The sequence below is a fragment of the Corvus moneduloides genome, chromosome 9 (genome assembly GCF_009650955.1).
Source record: "Corvus moneduloides isolate bCorMon1 chromosome 9, bCorMon1.pri, whole genome shotgun sequence".
Taxonomy (NCBI): domain Eukaryota; kingdom Metazoa; phylum Chordata; class Aves; order Passeriformes; family Corvidae; genus Corvus; species Corvus moneduloides.
Window position 1 is genome coordinate 14,428,192 of NC_045484.1, and position 19,520 is coordinate 14,447,711.

Here is a 19,520-nt window from a genome sequence, read left to right on the forward strand (position 1 = left end):
ATTCATAAACCATCTCACAATACTTTTCCACACTTTTCAGATCTGTACAGTCTCCTGAGATGATTACTAAACAAAGCATGCTATGAATACAACTGCTATAATTTGCTGAAGTCTTCTCGTCTGTAAAGGAGCTGTACAAAACACCCCACAGTGCAGCACTGCAGCATGTAAATGCTGAGGCCATTACATTGCACAAGGTAGGGCAGGGGCATGAAGCACACACGGGACACGGCTCCTCCAAGGAGGCTGGTACATCACCAGCAGTGTAGGAGCAGTCCAGCTCAGATACACTGGAGTAATGTGTGCAAGTGAAAACATCAACCCTTATGTTCTAAGGGCAGGAAACTGTATGAGTACAAAGTGGCCATCAATTATTAGAAGGGATTTTATAAAGAACTAGCACCCCCTCAGTAGCCACAGCCTGCAGTGATGTGCCTTGCTCAGCATCTGGAAGGGATTGAGATGTACACCTCTGAGTTCTTACCCAGGCTGCTGTACACAAAATCAGGACAACTGAACAGTTACTGCAGATGGTGCAGTCAGGATGGGCCACCCTGGAAATCCCTGTAGCAAGCTGCTTTTGGACACAGTAGAGCCTGGACTCGTTCATTCACACAAATAACCTGGGAACAAAATTCTAGTTCAGTTCTCATGGCTGTTACCACTGCCATTGCCTTTCAGCGAATTGCAGTTTGCAGAGGTGTCATGGCTTTTTGGAGTGCTCTGCACACAGAAGGACTGGATATTTGGGAACAAACGCTCATGCATGTTCTCTAGAGGCAAGAAATGGCCCAGCCTTCCTGAGGAGAAGCAGGAAATCTCTCCTGTATGGTGGCTGCTCCTGCCTGTGTAAGCTGCTCAGACTGAAGCTCTCCTAGGAGCTTTATCCATTGAAATACACAGCACCTCTATAAAATATGGAGAAAGAAAGTCAGGCAGACAGATGACATGGGTTATCTATAATAATATAAATTATGTCATCTGTGACCTTTAGAGCAGCACTGCTGTTGTAGACAACATTAATGTAGAGAAGCTGCACTAAGTAGAAAATTTTGTTTCCCTCTCTGTCCTAATGGTCGAAATGGCCAGAGATTTTTTTTTTTTCTGAGCTGTAGGTTGAATCACTATAAATATCTGGCATAATTTTAACAAGTTGAATTATGTGAAGAAATAAAAATAATTTTGTTTTTACAATTTGAATGAGGATGAGATTTTTAAATATGGGAGAGTTTTGAGTAGCAAAGCTCTGTAGGGCTTGTGGGATCACCGATGTGCTAAGAGGTTATCCTGTGGTTATGTTATCTGGAACTATCTGAGTGCAGAATGGCTGGAGACAAGACCGTTTATTCAAGCAGCCCAAAAGATGTGTCCACTGTGCACTCTGTTTCACTTTTCATTGGACACATGCAGCTCCTGGGATGAAGTCGGGTGTGTCTGCCCAGGAAGGGTGGGTTGGCTGTGGTCAGCCCATGGGACACGGTCCTGGTTCCCCCAGTCACTGCTTGGAGCCTTAACCTCAGTCAGTGTAACTGTTACAGTGGGGATACTGCAACACGTGTATCAGACAACGAGGCCCTTGGAAAATAATATATATGGGCTGATTCTTGATAGATGTTTCAGAGATGTTTATTTCCCCAGCCGCATGGCCGGGGCTCTGCCCAGGAACTGAGGCAATCACGGCACCTGAGGGTCCTTGCCCACGCAGGGGACACAAACCAACCAACGGGGAACGAGGCTGACCAGGGGCAGGGAAACACCGTGCCTCCCCTCAGGGCCCCTCTCCAGGACCCCAGGGCAGGGGGAGGAGACCCCAACATTTCACCTGTTTAACAAAAAGAGATTTAAAACTTAACACTGAAAACAACTGGATAAACATAACAAGAACAGTTTCAAAGTAAAACAAGCCACCCTTCTGAGTCTTTAAATGTCCAAACAGATTCTCTGGAGCATCTTAAGGCTGACAGAAGGGAGACAGGACTCTCCGAGCATGCTTTGTGGGGAAACTGAGGCAGGAGAGGGTTTCTTCCATTTGTACCTGTTGGAACTCTAAACAACAATAGTTAATTTCTTCCTTCCCCCTCTTCATCCCCCACTTGGCATTGGAGAGGGATTTTTGGGGAAACAATTGGCAAAGGCATGCTTTTGTGAGGGAAACCATGGGTGAAGAAACCGATTGGGAATACACTGGGGGTAATAGGATATAGGGTAAAAGGGGACGGAGGGATTAGGAAAGGGAGACTGTAGGGGGGGCCTACAATGGAGATATTGTCTAACATGACTACGATTTTTAGCATATATACTGCCTTTTACAGAAACACCGTCAGGCCCAGTGACCTCTGCTGCTTGTAACCCTCTTCTACCTTGCACAATTTTGAACTCTACTACTTCTCCATCTCCTAAACTTGGGATGTATTTTTCAGGGTTATTCTTTTTAATAGCAGTTCTATGAACAAATATGTCTTCTTGGTTGTCACATCTTGTTATAAAACCATAATTTTGTTTAATATTATACCATTTTACTATTCCTAAAACCTTAGCTATGGTGATTTTTTCTTTTTTCCAAGTGGCTGCTGTTTTCTGTCTCGCTGTGTTTTTGCTTTCTCTTTCACTTTTGGGGCTGCTCGTGTCTGCGCACTCTTCCCGGGGTCGCATTCGGGGCCGTGTGGGCCGGGCCGCGCCGCTCAGCTCCCAGTGCACCGCCGCCTCTGCTCTCAGCTGCGCTGCCGCTGCCTGGGGCCGCGCCCACGTCTCGGCTGGGGCCCCGAGTGGCAGCCCCCCACGCCCTGCTCCAGCGCGCATTTCGGCTGGGCACGGCTCCGCTCCACTGCCGCCAGCTGCCGCCCGCGCGCTGTTCCTCTCACGGGGCTCGCTCCACCACGCGGGGCCGGGCGGGCTCCCGGCGAGCCTCGCTCCGCTGCCGACACTGCGGCTCACGTCGCTCTGCCCGCGCGCGGGAACTGCCTCGCTGCTGCTCAGAGAGCGCTCGGTCCACGTGGCCTGGCTCTCACGGTCCCTGAAGCAGTTTTAACTTCGCAAGGACACAGCTGACATTGTTCAACAGTCTCGGTAATTAAATAATATTCACAAAAATATTCTTCCATCAGCATATATTTTAACTCAGAAATTAACTGTGTCCAAACGGTTTTCCAAAAGTCTTTGGTAAGAATCAAATCCCAAGAAACATAGAAAAAGTTCTTAAACAACCATGCCAGGAAGTGTTTCAGTTTCTTTTGAGCTTGAATTAAGCTAAAATTGACAAATAGTTGTTCAAGAATCTTTTCAAGTTTAAGATAAATGTCCGTATGTGGCTCGGAGAGCCAAGAGTCTTTCCACAGTTCCTCCACAGTTTAGAGATGGAACAGCAAAACAAAACAAGAAGAGAAATCCAGAGTTTACTCACAAATCAGTCGCTGTCCTTAGGGATCGGGGATCGTTCTGCTCGCATTATCTACCATTTGATACAGCGGGGATACTGCAACACACATATCAGACAACGAGGCCTGTGGAAAGAATATATATATGGACCGATTCTTGATAGATGTTTCAGAGGTGTTTATTTCCCCAGCCGCATGGCCGAGGCTCTGCCGAGGAACTCTTACAATCACGGGACCCGAGGGTCCTTGCCCGCGCAGGGAACACAAACCAACCAATGGGAACGAGGCTGAGCAGGGGCAGGGAAGCCCCGTGTCTGTGCCCTCAGGGCCCCTCTCCCAGGGCTACACGGCAGGGGGAGGAGACCCCAACATGTAACTCCCTGCATGTTGAGCCACACAGAAAAGCTTTGCAAGCATCAGGACAGGAGTTTCTTTGCAAGTATCATTTATATGGTTTCTTGTGCCACGTCAGCCCGTTTGACCTGCAGAACAGCGTGCAATGAGTACACTGTGCAATGATAGGTAAAGGTTTATTTATTTCCTTTGTTTATCTGCAAGGAGCACATGAGCAGTGAAAAAGTGGATGGCCTGTTCAAGCAATATGTGATTGTGGTTATACTTAATAGCAGAGGGCAAGCTGAATGCATCTACTTGCAAGCCTAACTGTGCATACAAATCAGTGAAGTATTGCAGTAACAAGATGATCAGAACTCATTTTAAAGCTATTACAGTAATTTAAAACAAGATAGTTTTTAAAAGTATAGTGATGTATGCCTGTTATCTGTATTTCTAATGATTTGCATGTTAGATTTTTAAAATTCACATTCTTCCGCTGATTGACTTGAGTGAAAATCTAATCAAATTAGCATTTTGGAATATATGACCATTGTAATGCCATATTCAGAATATAATGATATTTTAGATATGTTAGCTGTTATAAAGACAGATAAATATGTAAGAGAAGCACTGTGGGGGACTTGGGCTCTAATGAGAACTCTTCTGGTTTTATACATTAGGTTTTTATATGGTGTCTCTTACATTAGTACCTACATATTGATGTCTCCTCACTACTCGATGGTGATGTAAGAAGCAGTTATATCAGTTTAGTGAAACTCACTTTTGTAATGTATTATTTATATTTTATTCATAATTTTGAGGTAATATTAATTTAAAAGTGTTTAGCAATTACTTATTTCTTTTCAGATCTAAAAGTTTTAATAGCTTGAAATGATAGAAGTTATTCATTATCACTTTCCTTTAGTGCACTATTCCAATTTTTCCATCTAGCCATATTTTTTTTTTTTAATGTCATATGTTATATGTTGCTTTGTTGCAGTTTCAAAACTGTTCAAAGGCCTTAATCAAACCAGAATAGCCAAACTCCTCATAGGAGATTATTCAGCATTGCCTCATCCTTCCTCTCTCCAACTGAAGTGGGAGTTTTGACTATCAGGGGTGGAAGTACTTGCTATTAATGCTAGAACTATTTGTATTATGACTCTTAGCACGAGATTTAGTGAGTTTAGGATACAAAGGTGATGATGAAAAGCATTGTATTATTGAATTTGAAGACTAAAAAGCAGTGGTAGGCTCCTTGGTCATAACTGCAAGAGTCGACTAGAGCTCTTTTGTCTGCATCAAATACTTTACATTTAAATTAGGACTGTGTGAAGTAGAGATGGAAGGATTACATGTGTGAGAGATGAATGAGGGAAAGTATTGTAGTCTGTGCAGGAGGAGGAGAAGTGCTGTAGTTCATCTGCCATAAGAGATGGATTACTATGAATCTGAAGTGGAAGAAGGCTTAAATAGGAATTATTAGCAGTGGTTTGCATTTAAGTAATCTATTAGTGCAATAATATATGTATAGTTATGCAGTGTGTAGTCTACCAGGGAAAAGTAGAGTTTATTTCTACATATATTGAAAATATATGCTGTTTACAGTATAGACATTTGGTAATAAGTCTGGAGCTTCCATGCAAAAAAATAGATCAAAACAAAAAGGCAGGATAAACAAAAATCAAAACAAAACAAAAATCTGCAAAGGATCCAGCAGATGGGGAAAGTGTAGGCTCTTTTGGAAGGTTTGATTGCTAGCAGAAAGTACTTGACAGGCAAATTTGCAGCTGAAACACATACAGCAATGGTGGCAATGCATCTTCTTTGCACACAGGGGAAACAGTGGTTCTTTTACTGAATGTACTGAAAGCCTTGTAGGAGTGGCTTTCAAAATCTCTATTTCTTCCAGAGTCTGGAAGAGGAGGTTGCTGGTTGCCCTCTCTGTTTAGTCATTCTCTGAGAGCATGAATTTGGTGGGCAATACTGATTGGACTGTGTATGTTTTATATGGCTGTGGTGCACGCATAGGCTGTCGATGAGTAAGTACTGCAGGGTGTCTGGAGCTGTATTTCCAGCAGGGGGATGGCTGGATTGGAGTGTGGAAGAGCTGAGGCAGATGTAGACACTGTGCTTTTCACCTCCGCCTGGCCACAGGGGTAATTTGCTGGGCTGTGTGGCAATGTTGAATTGCTCAAGGAGCTCTTGAACAGATTCATATGGGTCATGTAGGCAGCTTAAATGCAACCTCCTTGGCCCTCACAGTTCTGGAAACAGGGCTGTGCTGCTCCTGGTACCTGACCCAGCTCATTTAGCACAAGTGGAATTAGCAAACTCAGCTTAATGCTCACCTTGCTGGGTCAGCAGTATCTGTGATTGACAGGTCAGCTGGTAACCACTGTAGCAGCAAGGATATCCATAGCTTTCTCATAGTTGTAAGAGAAGATTTATTCTTCCCTTTTAATAGTCTAGCTGGCATCTCTGAGGCTTCTTTGAAAGGGCCTGGAAAACAGATGGTCCTAGGTACTGCTGGAGTCAATCCTGACAGTACACGTAGCCCCAGAAGAGAATGGTTAAATCCAAACAAACAGGTGATTTTAGCATTGGTCTCAACAGCTCAGTAACCAGCCAGCTTGGAGAAGGTGGTTAAAAGTATCTAGCTATGGCATTTTCCATGTAGCCATGTAATTAACAGTGTTGATATAATAAGTGCATAAACTAAATGTATAGATACGTGTACAAATGGTATATAGATACACATGAAAATGTGAATACCAGACTGATTATTTTTACTTATGTATCAGTAAAAGTATAAAACCTTGTTTGAACATTTTTTCCAACACTAAGGCTCAACTGATACTGATTCCTGTTTCATAAACACATTTGAATACAGTTATATTTGCTTGCCTGACAGATATTTGTTAATAGCCATTCTGCTGACATCTTTATGCTGCTGCTTAGCTGACAGAGAATTTCATCTGCATAAATGGGTGGAAAGTCCTTTCCTCACGTGTCCAACAAACTGGAGACAAAGTGCCTGCCAATGTTTTAATTTCTTTTCCATGTTCTGGTTAGAGAGTGAGAAGAATGCTTTCACTCCACAGTGTCATGAATATGGTAATCTATGGAAATCACAGAAAGCAGGTACTTAAGTTAAGCACATACTGTACTACAGGAATCCCTGATGAATTCAAGTCTATTCTGTTTAGAGAAGATGTTGTTGTCTATTAAGTGACAGACTGCCAGATGTTCGTGAAGTAGCACAGTAATGTGTATCAGTATCTTCTTTTCTGTACCCCAGAAGGTAACATTTTCTTTATCATCTGTGTCATCCTGGCTTTTGATTGTAAATGTCTAAGCTTGCTTCAAATATTAACTCTTTTTTGTTTTATTGATGAATATTTCATGACTTCAGTACATTTGTAGAATGTAGGTTGTTGCTGTACTATAGTAAGCCTATAATCCTAAAATCTTTTCCCTCACTTGGTGTATGTAAACCAAACATTTGAGTAAGAACATGAAGAATAATTCATTTCTGATTTGGAGCTAGATGAGAAAATTTTGGAGGTGTTAGAAAAATTATGAAGAAATAATTATTTTAAATAACATTTTTATCTGCACATTCAAGCATAGTGCTGTATATCTCGTGGTGAGGTCACTGCAATGTGTTTTCCTAGAACACGCATTATTGTTCTGTTTAGTCTCAGAGTTACTGAAGGGCTGAGGGTTAGCTCACCCACTTGAAATAATCATGGTTTAAAGAGCAGGCAGAATAGTTGAGTAACTAAATGCAATGGTATATACACACACAGTATGGGCAGCAGAGGTTACAGAACAAGTATATGTGCAGTAATTGCAGATTACTGAGACAGCGCTGCTTACCAAGCAAATAAAAGTTCAAAGAAAAAAAAAAAGAAAATAACTGAAAGGCAGAGTTCATTTTTTTCTGAATAATTGTTGTGTTCTGTCCTTTATTTTGATGGCATTCCTGCATCATTAAAGGCATTGATGCCAGAAATGTCTCAGCTCTAAGAAACAGAGCCATGAGAATGTGTGAACCCTTTAACACAAGGGACAAAGTCCTTGTGGGTTCTTGCTAATATAACTGTAGCAGCTCCAGGGGCTGCAACAAGTGATGTTGGCCCAAGAAACTCTCTATCAGGTGGAAATGGGTAGAGTGAATTATCCCGTCCTCTGCATGACACAGCTCCTGCCCACATGCTGCGGGGAGGATGCCTGCAGGCTCCCTGCTGGAGGTGTTGCCATGAGCCCTAGTGCCAGCTGGATGGTTCCTTCCTGCCCTGGGCTCTGACCATGCAGTGTATGGGACTGACACAGAGAAAAGCAGCTATGTAAGAGGATTTACCTTTGAATGCCTGGAAGAATAAGAATGTCTAACAGAATAAGAATTCACAGCTTCATGTTCTCTATTGCCATACATAGTTTTCATTAGTTAAGCTTTTTACCTGTGGGGAAAGCTTGTGCAAAACATTCTCTCCATATATCTATGAATATGAAAATGTGTGTTATTTGCCACCTTCAGAGGAACAGAATTCAGCTGTTGGTGTTATTGCTGGGGTTTTGGGTTTTTTTATTTTCCCAAAAGGAACACAAGCTACCTTGACATTGTGACAAGATTTTGTTGTTGTTACTGGTGCTGCTCTTGTTACTGGGACCTTGTGTTTTCTTTCTGTCCGGAAATGTTGGAGTCATATTTCACTGTATTCTTTGAGAACAAGGAAGAAAGCAGATACCATTTCAGGAAACTTTATAGTAATCTTTTTGTTGTTGTTGTTGTAAAGTTGCAAGAGGATGGAGGCAGACTACTGCTTGGAAATTGTAGCACAGTGAAAAGTATGTACATGCAAGTATTACATATGCATGCAGTATGTAATAAGGATTCAATTATATGCAGCCATTTTGAGCACATCAGACTTTAGAAAGAATAAATAAGGATTCACAAGCAAGTGGGAGAAAAAAAGATTAAAATTGTAACTGCTTTCTCTGGAAAACTTTACACATCACATACAGAAGTTTTCCATTAACAAATGGAGGTTAAACATTACTAAAACCTTTGTACAGAGGACATAAAATATTACCTATACAAACTTGATTTAAATTCTTGTAGCTCTTGGGCAGGGCAACTGTCTACCTCACTTAAATGTTAATGTTTCCTGTATCTGATTGCCTTTCCATATCATGCTCTGACTTACAGAGATCCTGCTTCACCTATTTTACTCTCCTCAAAGCTGTTAATTTGTGTCTGTAATCTTCACACTTTTAACTGAGGTAGTCACTTGGCTGTGTAGCCTCCCAAGGTGTTTCACTCTTAGATTTTATCTGCCTTGCTGTTTGTCTCCCCAGTTCTCTGAAGCCAATGAGAAACTTTCCCAGATGTACTCCCACCAAGGCAGCAAAGGGGTAAAGCCCAGCTTTTCTGCTCATTTACAGAAGAAAGTGGCATTTGGGGAGGATAGCAAAACCAACCACAGATCAACTGCTCTTCCTAGGAAGGGAGTAGTCAGCATGGATTTATGGAGGGGAAAATGACTGGCTTGGTGGATTAGAGGGCAGTAGGTGTTACCTTTAGCAAGGCTTTCAACACTGCCTCCCATAGACAAACTGGTGAAACCTGCTGTAACTGATGCTGCTCTGAGCAGGGAGTTGGACTGGATGGCCTTAAGACATTCTTTCCAATCTCAACCACTCTGTGATTCTGCCAAGGTAGTTGACCACCTTTTTCTTTCCAATCATTTGAAGAATTTGTATTTTCTCCTCCCTTATTCTGTCCTCTGAGGGAAAGGTGTTGCTAAAGTGATTTCAGAGAAAGATCTATTCAGAAAAACAAGCCATAGAGAAGAGTCACCTCTTGTTTGATTTCTAAAACACACTAGTGCTCGGCAAAGTTTTGCTGTGACAATTATCACATCTATTTACATAGCTGTTAAATATGTGGACATTTGTTTGGTGCATCTCCACTGCGACCAGTAGAGAATATTTCAGCAGTGCAATCTGTACTCTCTTTAAGCAGTTCAGTTCATCAAATATTTTTCAGTCTTTATTCTTGTTCTCACCTATTTTTGCTATGTGCAAGTAGAGACTTCCACACTTCAAAAACATAAAGTACATGAAATAAGACAATTTGGCTTCAGTTTCATTTCCAGATTCATGAAGGACATTGTGTCACTTAAAATTGTTTACATGCTGAAAAGTGCAAAAGAGGTATTTAGAGAATGAACACATACACACCTTCATACCTTAGTCTGGAGACAACACTCAAGTATAAAAGGAGTGAGATAATTACATTCAATGTGGGAAATTCACACGTGAGAGAAACAGTATTTTTTTTATATATTACCTCATGGCTAATTTATACTGCTACCCAAAATGTCCATTAGCCAGTCATCCCTAGAATTGTTTATGTAAGTTCTTCCTTTACCTTGTGACCACTTTTCCCTGAAAATCTTTTAATTAAAATTGCTATGTTCCAGTGTTCTTTTTGGTGCCATCTCATTAGCATATACTTCAAATGCACTGGAGTACCATAGGAGGCTGTTGCTTATTTTTGATTTATGATGATACTTAACCATGCGTGGTGAGCTGACCCTGGCTGGATGTCAAGTGCCCACCAAAGCTCTATTGCTCCCCTCCTCAGCTGGACAGGGGACAGAAAATATAACAAAAGGCTCGTGGGCCAAGGCAATCAGGTTGGTTAATCATGATTTTCCTTTGGTGAATCCATGCTGACTACTCCTGATGGCTTTCTTGTCTTCCCTGTGCTTAGAGATGGCCTCCAGGATCAGCCATTCCATCGCCTGTCCAGGGTTTGCGGTGAGGCTGACAAGCTGGTAGTTCCCTGTGTGCTTCCTGTTTTTTACGAAGACTGGTGTGACATTTGCTTTCTCCCAGTTCTCAGGCATCTCTCCTGACTGCCATGACCTTTCAACAGTGATCAAGATGGCAGTGATCTCTGGCAGTTCCTCAGTACTTGTGGGTGCATCCCATCAGAGTCCATGGACTTGTGGATGTCAAATTTGACTAAATGGTCTCTAACCCAAACCTCCTTTACTAAGGAAAAGTCTTTCTTTCTCCAGACTTTCTCCCTGGTTTCCTGGGTCAAGGATTCCTGAGGGCTGGATTTGGAGGTGAAGACTGCGAAGGTGTTCAGTATCCCAGCCTCCTCTGCAGCCCCTTGCAAGGTTTCTTTTTCCATTCAGTAGCGGGGCCACATTTTCCCTCATATTCCTTTTCTTACTGATGTATTCATGTTATCCCAGAGGCACTACCACCACTGCTGTTATCCCAGAGGCACTACCACCACTGGCCAGTGGCAGGTCCTTCTTGGAGCCAGCTGCCCTTGGCTCAGTCAGACACAGAGAAGCCCTGCAGCCACCCCACGACCAAAACCTTGCCATGCAAACCCAAAAGACTGTGCCAGCTGAAATCTGTGTCTTCTAACAGTAGATGGCATCCAGCCCCTTAGTAGCAGACAGGTCCCAAATAAGCAACCCATGACTACATCATGGAGACATACATGGATTTTCCCAGAGTAAGGATCAGATCAGTTTCCAAGTTAGAAATAAAGCCTGCGTCGTCTGATGCCTATTGCACTGCCCTGTTCACCAGCCTGTAGGCTGCTTGCTGGTGTGCCCATAAAAATTGCAGCAATCTGAAGTGGAGGATTCTCTCTACTTTTAGCCATTAGGAAACAAGCACCTTTTTTAGTTCATAATATGCTCAATTACCTTTAGATTGATCCATGAATAAATTATAATCAAAACAGACTTACCTTAAAGCTCTCTGGCTTAAGGTTTCATTGTTGATTCATTAAGTTGTCAGTTCTCTATTGGCAGGGTAATGCTTTTTTATATCTGAATAGAGACAGGCTTAGTGGAAGATACTGTTATCTTTAAATGAGCAGGATTTAGGTTTTTTGGTAAGAACAAATTCATCAATGATGAATCCCTGGAGAAAGTACTGAAACAAAAATCACAATGTTGCTGAAGATTTATACAGTTCATCACTTAAAAGGCAGCTTGTGGAGGTGGGGGAAGGATTTGGATTTTTGTTTTCTTTGTGTAAAATATTCCGGCAAAATATTTCAAGCTTCCAGTTTTGTGATAATGCAATTATAAACAATGAAATAATTCCACTTAATATATTTATTTAGACTCCATTCTTGATGTTATCCCTCCAGTAGAAACACACTGAATTATGTCTATATAGAGACAGATGGATACAAATAATGCAGCTATAGACATCACTGATACAGATATATAAGTAGACAAGAATTATCTAATTACTCTGCTTGTTGCAATCTTCTAAGCACTTGCCATGCTCCACATAGTCATATTAATTGTTTTTTCTAGGCAGATGTTGATATGACAAAGATATCAGTTTATGGAGAGTTTAGTGACACTGGAATATCTGGAAATTAAAAAAATAAAAGTACTGTATAAATATTTCAAAAGCAAACAGAGTTAAACACATCAAGCTCTGAACTTATGCTTTCATTGGGAATTTTGTTGTTATATCCCCCATGTGCTTAGGAAGTTATCCCCTACAAAGGGGTATTTTAATTTTAAAATCTCTTAAATACCCATCTCTTCTGCAGCTATTTCAACATTTTTCCACTTTTGCTGGATCCAGTAACACACTTCATTAAAATATTTTTTGCCATTTCATGTGGCCTTTGACTGCAAAATGTTTGAAACCGCAGCTCTGAACAATAAGCAGTCTCCTCAGCATTCCCTATGTCTGTACATTACTCATAAGGGGAACCATCAATAAGTCCTTCCTAAGCTCCTGAGGCTACATTTTCATGTATTATTTATTGCTATAGAAAAGATTGCTGGTTTTCAGTGTTGTTTAATGAAATTTGGCTTGGCTGCTTGTGAACTACTAGACCCCAAACACAAAATAACCAGGCCATTTGTATGGCACACAGTCACCTTCTGTGAAGTCAATGCAAGCTGATTGTGTATGTGCCCAAGCCTGAACCAAGACCTACATGTTTCCTTAATTATCTTAAATTCCATTTAGCCAGGTTCTTGATGGAAAAACAGCAGTGCACAGCAAATATGCAGGTTGGATGGCCATTTTCTAGATTAACCATAATTCATTTTTAAAATATGTGGATTATATGGTTTAATTTAACTGCACTCATGTCATTACAAAACATCTGAATTATGGAAATGAAGGCATTGCACACCTCAAAATGCCTGCTGTACATTCCAGCTAGCAGCTATGTTAGATACAAAAATCTGAATGCTTCCTTCTCACAACTATGAAAATTAATTAACCTTTGTAATTCCCTTTTTGCCTATACACAAAAATGGATTCTTTTCCCACACTTTTCCTTAGATCACCTATTTAATTTCAATATTCTTAGTGTTTCTGTCTGTAGAAATTAGGATATTTGGTGTATATCAAGAGAACAGAAAAGTAAAGGATTTATTCTGCAAAGATTTGGCTGGTGTTCCCAAAGATGATCTTCAATCAGTCAAGTCGTGAACAACTGTCTCCTCTCTCTACTACTTCAGTTAAAACCTCAGCAAAATTAGCTTTGCTACCTACTCTCAAAGTCAGCAATTCAATTCCTGGCCAGACAGGAAAGAATCCAAAAATGCTTTGTCATCAGGTCTCCTGCCCTCTCAAGCCAAAGTTGTTGGCATCAGCACATAAATTATGGAGAGGAAATAGTTCCTCAGTGACACAGCCACTACTTATTCTTAGCCAAAAATATATTTCTAATTGATTCAGCCTAGTAGACATACAAGAACACTTTTCATCAAAATTTTTATTTTTTAGAATTCTGCTAAAAGTTTTAGGTTTTCTAAGTCGTATAGAGAATTGAGTTTATGTGTGTGTGCTTTAGAACCTATTGATTAGATTGAAATTAGACAAATTCTTCCTTCTATTCATTTTGCTGTTTAAAATAATTATGCTTTTATTGTCTTATTTGTCCGTGTGTAAGGCCACCACCTTACTGCTGTTTGCTGGAATTCTCAAAGCCTGGTTTTAAGATGTCCTAGAACATTTCATGTACAGCAACTGCACAGAAAGGAAAGTTTGATGTCTGTAAGGAAGCCCTTGAACATGACATGCAGGAGCCAAGTTCCCATTGAACAGACAAAATAAGAGCCCTCTGCCAGTGGGTAAACTCTGGCTGCCTCTGCATTTGGGACACATGGGATCTGCAACACCCCCAGTCCTGCCTTGCTTTTGCCCAGACCGTGGCTGTGACCCAGAGCAAGGTTCAGTCCCAGCCTGCGGGAGGCACCTCCTCTGGAGAGCTCCGGGACACGGCAAGGCTCAGGCTGACTTGCTGTTAAAAATGTGTTGAGACCACAAACCAAGTCTCAGAAGCAGGGGAGCGTTTCAAGGACCTCACCCTCTGGCGGTATGCTCAGAGTGCCCAAAACCCAGCAGCCAAGAAAGCTTTTGTTTGTCATAGCAAGAAGCCTGAGGTCCCAAGGTTGGGTATTGTGACTGACGGAGATCATTGAGGAATTTTTCACCTAAGGATTAGCAGAAGAGCAGGGTAACCTCTTCTGGATTTGCTTCATTTTAAAAAATAATAATTTGTAAATTTTTAAATAATTTGGGGTTTAAAATTCACATTGAAATTCCCTCTTAAAAAATTGATAAGCACAGCAGTACTGTATCTTGTTCGATATGCTCTTTGAGGTTGTATTATTAGCGTGAATTAATGCCAGCAGCTGCTCCGGCTATGTATCCCTTGTTACTACCTGCTGGTTTCTGCAGTACTGCTGTAGCTTCTGAACAGGCTTTAGTTAGGTGGATAAAATACTTCTGCAGAATAAGGAACTAGTTTCAGGGGAGGAAGGGCATCGTCTGTTGCATCAAGCAAAAATCCATTTTTCTATCATTTTTCGCTCACCTAAATCTGTGATTGTGGCACACTACAGTTGTCCATACCTCTGCTAGGTAAGCAAAAGGAATTTTTTTGTCAGGAAGATGAGTGTTTTAGGAAATCTGATCCAGCTCTTTCATGTTCTTGGGTGAGATACGAGTTTTGCAATTCGGTGAAATCTTCCTCTAGAGTTTGCTTAATTGGGTTCAAGGACTAAATGTTGTATAAAAGATTGCAAGTGGGACATAGAGATAAATTAGGAGATTATAATGTGTTTCAGTTCATTTGGTGTTTGTTAGCTTTACTTTGACAGGTCAAAACAGCCTTCTGTTATCACACTGCCACATACATGTTTGAAAGCTTTAAGAGTATGTATTGATATATTCTGGTATTGATACAAATAAATACTGGTGGAACCCTTCTAAGTAAACTGATAGTTTTATGATACCTTTCCACATAATATAAAATAAAACAGAAATAAAGTTACACATTTGAATTATTTAACATGATACATTTTTATATATAAGCGAGTATGCAATGGGGAAATAATAGACTGTTGTATGCTGACCTGCAATTCAGCTACTTTTCTCCTGTGAAATATTAGTATTTTAATATTCAGTATATATTTCCAAGTCAGATCCCAGTGTTCATATTTGGTTTTTATTCACTTCTCATTCTAGTGCAGTCTTACTGATTTCAATTTCAGCTTCCTGAATAAGAAGCAAGTTGCAGTCAGCACGGACTTAAGGTCTCACCCTTGGGATCAGACTCATCTTTTTACTACACCCACTTACTAAGCATAATCCTGTTTACTGGTTTTTGTTTCAGAAACTGCCCAGTTTTGGACCTTACCTGGAGCAACGCAAAAAGATCATAGCTGAGAACAAGATTAAACTGAAGGCACAGAACATGGCTGCTGTGCTTCCCGAGAAAAAGCACTTCGTTCCAAAGAAGCCCATTCCAGCAATCAAGGTAACAAAAATACATGCATGAGAAATGATAGGCAGTTGACATGCACAGTCATTTCTAGCAGTTTGAGTTGGTTATTACTGCTTTTAAGCTCGTTAGAGGGCATCAAAGGCAACTCTTTATGCAGACTTTCTAGCTTTTAACCAAAATCGATGGGAAATGATCTGTGATGTACATGTATAGGTATTTCCCTAATGTCATTTTTCAGAATGAAGATGTTCAGGCAGTGGAACAGTAGCTGCAGATCAAGCAGGGGTAACGCCTTGAAGAACAAAGCAGGACTGTTTAGAATTTCTTTCAGTTTGAATGCTACAGTATGAGCTGTTTTGCATGAGACCTTTTGATTACTTGCAATGTGCTAAATGCCTCCATCCCTCATGTAGGATCGATGGCAAAGGCTGGTGTTCGGAACATATAAAAGCTGTGTCATAGGTTTAGAGATTGAACTTTTAAAGCTGAAGAATGTTTGTCTAAGTAGCTGATCCACTGTCTACAATGAGTAAATGTCAAGGTAAAAATAAAACCTGTGACCCCTATCTACTGCATAATCCATACATTGAAGCTTTTCTCTTCCCTTAGGTAGTCAATAAATATCAATAAAATGAAACGGCATGAGCTAATTATTTTAGGTGTTCACTTTAGAGCTTTAAACTTCAATCTGAATAAGAAAAATAATTTTTTTATATCAGGATTCTCATGTAGACCATTTATTAAGCAATATGAAAATTATATCTGTTGACCTTGTTGACTGTCTTCTTCATATAGGGGAGAATATCAGATAGCTGCATGATCAGACATGTAAGAATTCCTGAAGAAATAAGGCCAAGCATAAAATACAACGTGAGCTCTGGTTCAAAAACCACATAATTCCCAAGAGAATTTTGCAGTTTACCAACACATCCAGTATTCCAAGCTAACTGGTAGGATGGCAAAACCAGACAAGGAGAAATTTTGAATTGTCTTCCTGTTTGAGTTAATTAGTTTGGCACCCTCTCAGGTTTTTGGGCTGCTTAGTTTGGTTTATGTCATGCTTTTGAAAATCCCTTGCCTCCTTTTGTGCTGGGGTTCCTTTCTGTATATGTACAAAAAGTTCCAAAGAACAGCAATCTACTCTTTTTTCCTCACTATGATGAGCATTTTCAAAGCCTGCTTGACCTCAGAGGTTTCATGGTTCTGTTCTCCTTGCAGGGAGAGTACTGATGTAGGGAAAAAGAGAAAGAAGAAGCAACAGCCAATAACTGCATTTTCAATGAGATGGCTTGCTTCTGAAAACAGCAGAAAACCAAAAAACTGATACCATCCAAAAGCAAATAAACTCAATGAAGGGAAAAGTTTAGCAAGAGGGAAAAATGGACATGAAGACTAGAAAAAAAAAAAAATTTAAAAATTGAAGTCAGTAATTTATCATGCCTAACTCCAAGCATAAAAGCAAAAAAAGATCCAAGTAGTAGGAGATAGATTAAAAAGAAGAAGAGACCATACTGCAGGGAAGAGGAAAATGAATTCTCCCAAACACAAACTTTTGTTTGCATAGATATTGAATACTTCTGACTGGTGTCTGAGGAGCTTCTCAGCCAGGGAAATCAGGTTAGCATCTTCTCCACACCTTCAGTTAAATGTGACTGAAGCAATTACAAGAAGACAGGCATTGCCAAAGCTGGCTGATGGCAGTCTTTCAGTCTGACCCTCTCTTCAGAAGGGAATGTTTTAACCATAGTGACAAAATCAGCAGTGAGAGGTGGTGTGTTGGGTTTGCCTGGCACGGTTTGATAGAGGTGGGGCTACAGGGGTGGCTTCTGTGAGAAGCTGCTGAAAGCTCCCCAGGGTCTGACAGAGCCACTGGCAGCCAGCTGCAGGACAGAACCACCACTGGCAAGGCCAAGCCCATCGGCAGCGATGGCAGCGCCTCTGGGATAATGTATTTTAAAAGGGGGGAAAAACAGCAACTTCAGTCAAAGAGAGGAGGGAGAATATGGCCTGTCAGGAATCTGCATGATAGAGGACCATGAAAGAAAGCCCTGGAGGGAAGAGAGGCCCAAGCAAGCTGGTAGTTAATATTCAAGAATCACCTCTTCCAAGCTCAGGAATGATGCATCCCAACAAAGAGGAAGTTGGGAAAAAATTCCCGGAGGCCTGCAGGGATGAACAGTAGCTCCTGGACAAATTCAGACACAACAAGGAAGCCCTCAGAGAGCCACCAAGATGATCAAACAGCAGGAGCACCTCTCCTATATAGACAGACTGAGAGACTTACGATTGTTCAGCCTGGAAAAGAGAAGGCTCTGGGGGCACTCTAGAGCCAATTCCAGTACCTAAAGGAGAGATAGGTGCCCTTGAAAGAGCTATGACCCCTGCATTGGCTGGCTGTGTTTGGAGGGTTGCTATAAATTTCCTGATGCCTCCCCAAAATTTCCTCATCAGTCTAATCAGCTGTTGGGTTGGTGATACCTAAATTCCAACATTTATATAAATTCCACATGCTGTCAAATTACCATTTATTTGTCAATTTAAAACCCCTCTGTGATGATTCAAAATCTAATTTATTTTTTGATGTCTTTTCCCGTGGCTTTTCTCTTTATTTTCTCTATTTTTCAATATTAATTGAAACTGCATAGTTTGATATTCGGCAGAGTTGTTTATTCTTTTCTCACTTGTCTGTAATACCAGAAATTGTGCTGTATGTGGATATGTGCCCTGGATCTTTTCAGTTGCAGCTTTGTACACCTCCCACAGATGTATTTGCCTACCTCAGGTTACCTCCTTATTACTTTAATTTCTTTCCTTATATGTTTCTCTGTTTTCTTCCTAATAATTTACTTCTTTGTCCTTCAGGGCCTATACCACAATATTCAGTCACCATTTATCTGCTTATTTTATTCCTTCCTTTTTTTATTCCAGAAGTCTTGCTGTAGAGATTGTTTGGTAGTTCAAACATTCTGGCATAGCTCTCTTAGCTAGGGCATGACATGCTGTTCCACCTGCTGGAAAAATACCCACAGAGATCCTCAAGCTTAAATTCCTCGTGTTTATTTTTCACCCTTGTTTGTACAGATACATTTACATGGTCTTTTGCACATACATAATGTGCAAGTCTTTTTTTGCTGATGTGTAAGCACCCGTCTAAAAGCCAGCACTGCAGGAGGCATTTAGCCACATTTAGTCCAGTGCTGTGCTAAATCTCTAAAAGCCTCTTGAGAGGTGAGGAATATTGAAGCAGGGACAACACTATTTTGCCATAACTATTTTGCTGTTGTACCATTTGGATCCTTCCGGGCATGTCTCTGTGTGGTTTAACATGAGTGGATTTACCTTGTGCTTGCCTGCCTAGAAAAGGCCATATTGTAGTCTTCATCATAAGTGTGGAGATGTTCCATATTTCAGGTGGAGCTATGCATCTCTCCTCTCCTCTCCTCGCCTTGCCTCTCCTTGCCTCTCCTCTCCTCTCCTCGCCTTGCCCCTCCCCTCCCCTCCCCTCCCCTTCCCTTCCCCATCACAGTACCTCAGGAGGTATTCACATTATATATACAGGTTAAGTTAATTTTAGTCTTCAGTTATGGGGAGAAATCCTAGAAATCCAAAATTCCTCTTTCCCCGGAAGCTGTAGAGGACAGACTACAAACTAGACAAACTCAAAGTCCTTTGCTGCTCCTCATAGGACATTCCTGCCCTTTCCCCAGCTTTGTTGCCCTGCTCTGGATGCATTCGAGTACCTTCACATCCTTCTGAAGTGGTAGAGCCCAGAGCTGCAGGCAGCACGCCAGGTGAGGCCGCAGCAGTGCCTCACACAGTGGGATGGTTGCCTCTTTTGGCCACTTGTGCCATGTTTGCTGTGCCCCAGGACATGGTTTTGCCCTCTGGGCTGTCTGGGCACAACACTGACCCACACTCAGCTGTGCCCACCAGCACCCCCAGATCACTTCCTGCAGGGCACTCTGCAGCCCCTCCTCTCCTGGTTATATTTCTGC

At 41.3% G+C, this 19,520-nt stretch overlaps 1 protein-coding gene across 5 annotated transcripts in view; it reads left to right on the forward strand.

Annotated features, from left to right (window-relative positions):
* Nucleotides 1–19,520, forward strand: part of DPYD (dihydropyrimidine dehydrogenase) — a 353,872-nt gene that overhangs the window by 325,329 nt on the left and 9,023 nt on the right. For all 5 annotated transcript variants that reach the window (XM_032117755.1, XM_032117757.1, XM_032117758.1 and 2 more), the window contains one exon: nt 15,415–15,558. In XM_032117755.1, the coding sequence (XP_031973646.1) occupies nt 15,415–15,558 (144 nt within the window). The remainder of the gene's footprint in view (nt 1–15,414; nt 15,559–19,520) is intronic.